General features: G+C 46.5%; 1 protein-coding gene across 1 annotated transcript in view; it reads right to left on the reverse strand.

Moving 5' to 3' along the window:
• Window positions 1–3,095: 3,095 nt before the first annotated feature.
• ltbp4 (latent transforming growth factor beta binding protein 4) overlaps window positions 3,096–9,845 on the reverse strand; it is a 38,640-nt gene continuing 31,890 nt past the window's right edge. The window contains exons 29-38 of the mRNA XM_030400668.1: window positions 9,527–9,805; window positions 8,839–8,910; window positions 8,618–8,746; window positions 7,717–7,857; window positions 7,291–7,443; window positions 6,144–6,281; window positions 5,887–6,070; window positions 5,404–5,696; window positions 4,977–5,129; window positions 3,096–4,858 (exon numbers count right to left, since the gene is read on the reverse strand). Coding sequence (XP_030256528.1) covers window positions 4,716–4,858; window positions 4,977–5,129; window positions 5,404–5,696; window positions 5,887–6,070; window positions 6,144–6,281; window positions 7,291–7,443; window positions 7,717–7,857; window positions 8,618–8,746; window positions 8,839–8,910; window positions 9,527–9,805 — 1,685 coding nt within the window. The 3' untranslated portion in view covers window positions 3,096–4,715. The remainder of the gene's footprint in view (window positions 4,859–4,976; window positions 5,130–5,403; window positions 5,697–5,886; window positions 6,071–6,143; window positions 6,282–7,290; window positions 7,444–7,716; window positions 7,858–8,617; window positions 8,747–8,838; window positions 8,911–9,526; window positions 9,806–9,845) is intronic.

Genomic DNA, 9,845 nt, shown 5'->3' on the forward strand with positions numbered 1-9,845 from the left:
GCCCCATTCACACTGACGTTTGCATGCAGGGATCCTGAACCAGTTCTCCTCCTCTGTGTTTCAGAGGTGGCGAGGGTGAAATTTTGCTCCGGCGCTGATCCGCCTCTGGAGGTAGAATCAGGGCCGCATTATTGGAGAACCGAACCAGTGTGAATGGATAAGCCGTCCCCTCGACTGAGTCTGACAGCGTCCAGTTTCAAAAACACAACTCTGTCACTCTCCAGGATGTTTGGTGGGTCAGGATCTCGATCACGACACATTATAACAGCATCCATATGATTATAAACTGTCAGCAGGTTTAGATTGACGGGGGGACACCTGGGAAACACCTGGGAAACACCTGGGAAACACCTGGGAAACACACAGACGTCATCATCATGACGTCATCACACCGTCACGTCTCTTTAGGAGCTGCAGCGCCGCTTTCTGTGTGAACTGCACGGCGGGTCGTCTTTAAGGTGGAGCTGCTTCAGTCTGTGTGAACAGAAGAAGTGATGAACCAACGCTGCTGATAATTCAGCATCGCTGTGTGAAAACGGCTGCTGAGTACATTTCTCAAGTCCTCTTGTACTTCAGTGTTTCCATGATCTGTGACACAACGTATATAATATATAGTGTACTACTTTCTGATGGTAATACTTCTGTACTTTTACCTAAATAAGTTTAAAGTTACTGTATAAACACACAGAGAGTTTCTGTCTTCAGTCTCTTTATGTTGTAACTGGGACGAACTGAGTGTGTGTGTGTGTGTGTGTGTGTGTGTGTGTGTGTGTGTGTGTGTGTGTGTCTATAATCAGTGCTGGCTGTGAAAGTGAAAGCTGATATTCCGCTGGCTCACAGTTTCAGTCTCAGTACTCGGTGAACCTCAATAATCCTGTTAATGCTGCCTGAGAGTGTGTGTGTGTGTGTGTGTGTGTGAGAGTGAGAGTGTGTGTGTGTGTGAGTGTGTGTGTGTGTGTGAGTGTGTGTGTGTGTGAGTGAGTGTGTGTGTGTGTGAGTGTGTGTACAGATTGGCCTATTATATAAAGAGGCTTACAGGACTGGATCTACATAAACAGGTTATGGAGCAGGTGGAGGATTAGAGCCTATCAGCACGCGCGTGTCACCTGAGGAGACGCGACCACAACAAACACTGTGAGCACGAGCTAACACGTTAGCAACATGCTAACGCACAGTCACAGCAGAGGAGAGCTGCGCTCCTATTGGTCGATGACAAAACATCAAATATTTTAAATGACAACAAAATGATATTTTTATTTCTTATTAGGAGAAAAGGTTCTGACCCGCTCGTGTGTCTCAGTGCTGGAATGTAACTAAGTACATTTACTTGAGTAGTTTACTGAAGTACAACTTTGACTTATTTTTACTTTTACTCGAGTATTTTCACTTTTCTGTTACTTTATACATCAACTCAACATTCAGGAGGTAAATATGTTTTTACTCCACTACATTTATCTGATTTACTAACTTTTGTTACTAGTTACTTTACAGATTACAGATTACACTCTGCAGCAGAGCCAGAGATCGACACTCTGAGTACCTGTTATATCAGATACTCTGAGACTTTTACTCGAGTACTTTTCCGACATGATATTTTTACTTTAACTCCAGTTTGACTTCATGTCTGTCGTCCAGATGATTCACTACACGGAAACTTCTGCTGTCTGCTGCTGGTTTCAGTGTCGGACCTTCATCGGGCTGATGTCACCTGTGGTTCTGACCCACTGTGGTTCTGACCTGCTGTGGTTCTGACCCGCTGTGGTTCTGATCTGCTGTGGTTCTGACCTGCTGTGGTTCTGATCTGCTGTGGTTCTGACCTGCTGTGGTTCTGATCTGCTGTGGTTCTGACCTGCTGTGGTTCTGACCCGCTGTGGTTCTGATCTGCTGTGGTTCTGACCCGCTGTGGTTCTGACCCGCTGCCCTCACTTCTTCCCTGAACACGTTCAGTAGCCCGAGCTGGACCCGACCTGTTCCTCTCTGTCTGTCGCAGCCTCTCACCTGCTCGCTGCTCCTGACCAACAACAAGACGACAGCTTCAGTAAAAGTGTGCAAATATATTTTCATTTCTTGTCGTACAAACAACAAAAGATACAAAAGTGAGTCGTGAACCATAAAAAACACGAGAACAATTTAGAAAGAGTGAAATGAAAACAACGTACAATCTCTCCTGTGAACAGATACAGTGCATGTTTACATCACAACGTTAATATCAAACAGAACCAGCCGACAGGCGTCGACATCTGGAACATTAAAGACAAAATGTGAATTATTATTTCCACAGAACGACTGAAGAACCTTCAGAACCTTCAGAAGACGAAGGCTGGAGGAGGAGAGGCGGCACGTATAAAGTAAAGACACGTCGGCACATTTAGTGTTTGTAAAAAGTCGTCAATCTAACGTGAAACTCAAAGAATCTCGTCTTCAGACTCAAACCAACGACGTTCCTGAAGCTCATCGGTTCTGCTGACGGAACATCAGACATACAGTCCAACAGGAGAACCTGTGTGTGTGTGTGTGTGTGTGTGTGTCTGTGTGTGTGTGTGTGTGTGTGTGTCTGTGTGTGTGTGTGTGTGTGTCTGTCTGTGTGCGTGTGTGTGTGTGTCTGTGTGTGTGTGTGTGTGTGTGTGTCTGTGTGTGTGTGCGTGTGTGTGTCTGTGTGTGTGTGTCCATGGTCACAGATTGCTTTCACACGGCGGCCATTTTCCTCTGGAGCGCCAGCGGCCACATTAAAGGTAAAAAAACATCTTTGATAAAATGTTAGCTTGACCGCTAACTTTAGCATTTAGCCACTTCCTGGCTAACATTACAGTTCGACTCACGTCTTGTATAGAATGAAAGTGAAACACACTGGATATGATCAAATAGTCACATTAGCCTGGAAGCTGAATGCTAACTTTAGCTAACGGGTATTTAATATATTATTTAATGTTGAAATGTGACCCCGTGTCATCTTTTCAGTCGCTGATCAACCAGGAAGTGATGGCCGTCACGTGAAAGAACAACATGATTTAACGTAAGAAGACGATGAATCAGGCTGTGATTCTCACTGAACGTTTGTTGGTTTGAGTCTCAAGGTGCATTTCAGTAAAAACACATCTGATCCAAGAGATTTAATTAAAAAATAAAGGAATTAAATCGATTTGTTTTCATTTTGGTCAATTTTAAGAACATTCAGGATTTGTGGCGCCATCTTTAGTTCTGAATTAAACAACATCGCTGTTTCGAACCTCTTCTTTAAGTGAGAAGCTGCTGAGGTTCATGGGTAATGTAGTATTTTCATCATAGATTTAACTGCTCGTTACAAAATCAAGGAGAGTCTTCTATGTTAAGATATAAGATAAGAGATAATAATCAAAACTTCACATTACATACGATGGTTTCTGATACGTTAAAGACTAAATGTCTTTAATTTGACTGTTGAGAAGCAAAACAATATTAAATCAAACTAAAAATGTAACTGAAACAACTGGAACCTTTTGATTCATCGCGTCTGTGTTTAAGAAAATCAGACTGTTGTCAGAAAGAACAATTAAAACAAACCAACCAGGAATTTTAATCTTTCCACACAAATGCTGAGGCTGCTAACATATGTTAGCCAGTCTGCTAACAGCTAGCAAGTAAACTTATGCTAGCTATCAGCTAGCAAGCAGATGATTAATTACTGATGGCCTGTGTTGAAATATGGATTGGAAACACTGATATGTTAGCTAACAGCTAACAGCTAACAAACACTAACACAATATGTAAATAAACAATTAAAATAAATCAACCAGGGACGCTCAAGCTAATACAAACATTTTTGATAGCCAGTTACCTCACAGCTAGCATGTATACTAACCTTAGCTATTAGCTATCTAGCTGAGGCTCATAACAGATATGCTGTGCTGAAATAAGAATGAAATGCTGTGACAGTTTAGCTAACAGCTAACAGCTAACAGCTAACTAGCGATTGAAAACTGCCAGAACACAAAACTGAACATTAAAATTAATCAGTCATCAAGCGGAGGCTCAGGCTGATACAGACATGTGTGTCAGCCAGTTAGCTCACCGCTAGCGACTAAACTGACCTTAGCTAATGGTTAGCTAGCGAATGCTTCATTGCTAATGTGGTGTGTTGGAAAACAAGTTGTAGTTTCTACACGAGTTAGAACTAAAAGCTACTTAATTCTTGGTTGCTAACTTTAAAAAATAGTAACGTTAGCATAAGCTTCCTGTTAGGACAGCTAGCATCGCTGTACGAGAGCTATAAAAAGAGGTTATAGTTAGAACAGCAAATATTTCTCCTGTTTTTAACTTTATATAATTATTCATTATAAAGTCCAACAATATTTTCTTTCTCTGTGACGTCTGACGTCTGTTTAATCTTTATTTGGTGCTGTAAATAGTGAGCCTGGTGTTTGTTACATGTATATTTTATGCTGTAAATATCATGATTATAACTGAACCGCTATCAGAACTCATACAAATACTGCACAGAAGATAAGATGTGGTTCTGTCAGAACTGATCTGAGCTCAGTGTTTCTCTGCAGGTGAAGTTAGTTTCCTAGTAAAACATAAACTGTTTCTTCTTCTTCTGCACAACTTCACTCATCTCGCTACAGTGAGGCCCAAACCAGTCCAGCCTCATCTAGTCCAGCCCAGTCTGCCGTAGTGTAGTCTCGTTGTCTAGACCGGTCTAATGAAGCCCAGTGCGGTCCGGTCCGGTCCGGTCCGGTCTACGCAGCCACACAGTGGTTGGGTCTGCGGGACATGACGTAGCCTCTCCTGCAGACGCAGCTGAACGAGCCGTCGGTGTTCACGCAGCGAGCGTTCACACACGGGAACTCCTGAGCGGCGCCGTCCTCACACTCGTTCACATCTGTAACACAGAACCGGGTTCAGAACCGACAGTCGCTGCTTTTAACCCAGAGTTTAGAACTTAATTAATGACAAGAGGAACAACAAGAAAAACCTCATTAACTGGATATTCTGCGTACCTGTACACGTCATAGAGGTCATGTCCAGCTCGTATCCTTGGTAACAGTCACAGGTGTAACCCTCGGCAACGCGAATACACCTGCCGTTCTCACAGCCGTGCAGTATCCCACAATCCTCTGCTGCACTCAGGCCAGCGTAGGACTCGTAACGCCCTGATAGACGAGAGAGGACGCGATCTTTTAAACACGAGTTTCAATCAGCTGACATGTGTCGACCCGTCCATCACTGGACAGAACCGAGTCCATGTTTCTACTCAAAGACAGAAAGAAGTTCATGTAGAACATTTGCTGAATTTACAAGAAGGTCCAAATAATGCAGAATGAATCAGAGACAGAGTTTCACAGAGTTTATAAAGTTTGTTTTAACTCAACAAATCTTAAAATCACTACATTTGTTAATGGAGTCTGGTGCTGGAGACACACTCACTCTCATACACCCTCCTCGGTGCTCCTGCTCCTCCTCTGCTGCGATCAGTGAACGGAGGGAAAGGCGGTCCCGGCCTCCACGCCACCTCCTCCTCTTCCTCCTCCTCCTGCTCCTGGTAGGGAGCACCGGGCAGCGGGGCCAGGCTGAGAGGAGCGCCGTCAGGCAGAGACGGAGGAGGAGGCCGCGCCCCGAACGCCCTCTCGGCCCGCGGGTCGACGGGGAGGCGGAAGGGCGGCGGCCTCGGTGGAGATCCATCAGAGGCGCCGAAGTCTCCTTCAGTGTAGTAACCAGTGCTGACAGACAGACAGACAGAGAGACAGACAGACAGACAGAGAGAGAGAGAGAGAGACAGACAGAGAGAGACAGACAGACAGACAGAGAGAGAGAGAGACAGACAGACAGACAGGCAGACATGTTTAATACTCTCTGCTCGTTAGAAGGTCCCACATGAACGACTGATGTGTGATGTCACGGTGACCTCACCTGTACTCTGGCCTGCGATAGGCTCCCTCCGGCAGGCTGAAGGTGGAGGGCGTCCTCCCTCTGAAGCCGGACCTGCTGCCCCCTGCTGGAGAGTAATCGTCGTAGTCCGGACCAGAGAAGTCTCTGCCCGGAACCACAGCGGGCGGGAAGGAGTCCGGACTGTAGGGAGGGAAGAAAGGAGGACCTGAGGAGGAGAGAGCAGACGCACATCAGAGTCATGAAGGAGTCACAGATCATACATGTGACAGAGGACTCACCTCCTCCTGCTCCTCCTCCTGCTCCTCCTCCTCCTCGTCCAGCTCCTGGTCTCACTCCTGCTTCTGGTCCAGCTGAGTCCGGAAAACTCTCCGGATAAAGAGGAGGAAGAAACGAGCTGCACAGACTGGCGTAGTCGTCTGAAGACACACAGAGAAACAATGACTCATCTGAAGCTGTGGATCAGAACCATGACAGATGGAGCAGAACTTTGTCATTGTTCTGTTGATCAGTTATCATCTGGTCCATCACAGATAAAGTTCTGAATGTCCTGATGTCCTCAAGCGAAACCAGAACACGTCTAAAGTCTCTCGATTCTACAGAAACATCGTCTGCAGACGTCAAACCTGCAGCCAGAGACCAGAACCCAGACTGAGACCAGAACCCAGACTGAGACCAGAACCCAGACTGAAACCAGAACCCAGACTGAAACCAGAACCCAGACTGAGACCAGAACCCAGACTGAGACCAGAACCCAGACTGAAACCAGAACCCAGACTGAAACCAGAACCCAGATTGAGACCAGAACCCAGACTGAGACCAGAAACCAGACTGAAACAACTTCTTTAAGGACTCAGTCGTGTTTTCATGTTTCGTCTTTTCTGGATTATTGAGCTTCAAACACGAGAAGAACCGGATCATCTCCCGCTCCAGCCTCTTCACGGGTCGGCTTCAGTCCTGGTTCTGCTCTCACTTCTCTTCCTGCTATGACCCAGAACTTCAGATCCTCGGGCAGAACTCTGTTAAGATCTGGTTCAACCATGTAAAGTTCTGTGTAACCCGGTTTTATAGTAAATAAAGTTTATTGAGACGGTTTCTCAGGTTTTTGTTTGCTGAGATTAAAATCATGTTTTCTGAGGACAGAAGTCCGATGATGTGTTGTGATGTTTCCTCTCAGCTCGTTGCATCAGGTTCTTGTTCTCATCGTGGAAACTGTGGCACAAACTTCTAAACGGGCCTGTAAAAGGCCCGTTTAGAAGTTTGTGCCACAGTTTCCACGATGAGAACAAGAAGAGAACGAGTGTCACGACTCTTTCCACAACAGTAACAATAACAATGTCTATCCTGATATCTGGTTCTGACATTATCCTGATATCGACCCGAGCCCGGCCGGATGTTGATGGTTCTGGTGAGGTGCTTCCTGTTTACCGGAGTCGGTGGCGGGACAGAGGGCGCACTCCATCCCCCAGCCCTCCCCGTACAGACAGCAGCAGTCCATGAAGGTCACCTGAGCTCCCAGCAGAGGACTCTGACACACCAGGTCCGCCGTGACGTGCTGCCAGCACACGGACATGTTCTCATCTGGACCACAAGGAGACAGACAGGTGGACAGACAGGTGGACAGACGGGTGGACAGACAGGTGGACAGACAGGTGGACAGACAGGTGGACAGACAGGTGGACAGACAGAAATCACATTATTCTCATTCATCAGCTCGAAAACGTTTGTTTCTTTGCAGATGACACACTTTTATTTTCCACCAAATCCTGAGACAGAAGAGGAGGAAGGACTGGGAGGAAGGGAGGAAGAGGAGGAAGAGGAGGAGTGAGGTGAGGATGAAGGTCGGTGTCTTACCCACGGTGAGGTGGGAGGAGTTGACACAGTTGCGTTGCGTGTCGTCGAGCACCAGAGGAGGCTGACAGCTGCAGTAATACGAACCAACGGTGTTCACACAGATCCCCCCGACACAGCTCTCCTCCTCACACTCATCGTGATCTGAGACAGACAGACAGGTAGAGAGAGAGACAGGTAGAGAGACAGACAGGTAGAGAGACAGACAGACAGGTAGAGAGACAGACAGGTAGAGAGACAGACAGGTGGAGAGACAGACAGGTAGAGAGAGAGACAGACAGGTAGAGAGACAGACAGGTGGAGAGACAGACAGGTAGAGAGACAGACAGACAGGTAGAGAGAGAGACAGACAGGTGAAGGGTTATTGTGCAGCTTCAGAGTCGTTTCACTCTCAAACTTTCTGCTTCATCAGAAAATGTTCATCAGAAGCAGTTTGGTGTCGCAGCAGGTGATAAACTCCACGAGTGCTTCTGATTGGATCATTTGGACTGATGATGTCACAGACATATAGACGGCTCGACATCATGAAAACAACTGGAAGCTTTCAGACCGACAGGTTTCAATCTGCTGAGGGGAAGAAGGAAGAATCCAAAATGTAGTTTAAGTATTAAAGTCTGTGTTTTAATATTTCTACAGGAGTCGTCTCCGGGTTAGTTCATGACAGCTGTCACATGTTTAAATGTGTTAAAAATATCAATTTTTCTTAAAAAAAATAAAAATATAAATAAATAAATAAATAAAGGACACAATAAATTAAAACAGAAAGAAGGTGCGTCTCATTAAACCAGAGCAGGGAGACGAGCTGGAAGCTAATGAAAAGAAAACACTGATTTTTGACGATTAATTCTGGATTTGTGTGTGTGTGTGTGTGTGTGTGTGTGTGTGTGTGTGTGTGTGTGCGTACCGACACACTCCAGCAGCGTGCTGTTGTAGACGTATCCACTGGAGCAGTAGCAGTTGTATCCGGGGATGTTGTTGACACACACTCCGTTCTTACACACCTCTGGATGGAAGCGTTTACACTCGTCCACATCTGGCAGGAACACAAACAAACAGCTGGTCTGAGTCTTTACAAGCGCTCAGCGTCAGATGAACGTCGTGTGTGTCGTCACTCAGCTGCTGTACCTCTGTAGCTGAAGGCTGCTGCTGCCGTGGTGACGTATCCTCTCCCGCTGGGACACAGAGTCAGAAACTCCGCTGCACAAACACACAGAGGACCAACAGAGTGAGACGTCCGAGTGTTCACACGGCAACCACCACATATACCTGCAGCAGGTGTGTGTGTGTGTGTGTGTGTGTTTGCGTTGTATCTTCTGTGGTTTAATATGAGCTGCTTCACACAGTTTTGTGTCCATAACCGTTAAACAAAGTGCTGATAGCCGATCTCTTCCTGAACACAACTCGCTGCTGTTGTTACCTGAAGAAGAACTGTGACTGAAAACAACTTAAACACCTGAAAGTCAAAGATCCATAAATCTAAACTCTGCATACACAAACTGCTCTCGTCTGACAGGAGGTCACAGTAAAGATTCATGTGCAGCAGAACTTTTTGTCCATCTTCACACCGAGTCGACTTCCTGACGCCGACCAGCAGCTCATGAATCTAAAACACATCGTCACTTTGATGAACAAACACGTCATCAGTGTCACATCCCAGTGACAGGTCACGCTCTCAGTCGGACCCACAACATGCTACCAGTTAGCTACCAATCAGTGTTTTTGTGATGTCAGATTTGAACATTATCAAATGTACAGTCATGACATCGTTGTGATCTCTGTAGACTCAGAGGTGGTTGTGTTGCTGCGGCCTCACCTGAGCCGGTGGGCGGGCAGGTGTGGTACTGGCAGCCCAGCCCCCAGCCCTCCCCCACCGTGCAGCAGCACTCCTGCTGGCTGGTGTTGGTGGCCAGCAGGCTGCAGGCGCCTCGCTCAGCCAGGTTGTAGTAACACTCCCTCAGCTCACCTGGACGAGCCGCCGGGAGGGGGGGCATCTCCACCACACTGACGTGTGAGGAGGAAGAGGAAGAGGAAGAGGAAGAGGAAGAGGCAGAGGCAGAGGAAGAGGAAGAGGAAGAGGAAGCGGCTCTCTCTTCTGCAGGAGAAGAAGAAAGCAGAAGAGTATTAATCCTGAC

The sequence above is a fragment of the Sparus aurata genome, chromosome 2 (genome assembly GCF_900880675.1).
Source record: "Sparus aurata chromosome 2, fSpaAur1.1, whole genome shotgun sequence".
NCBI lineage: Eukaryota > Metazoa > Chordata > Actinopteri > Spariformes > Sparidae > Sparus > Sparus aurata.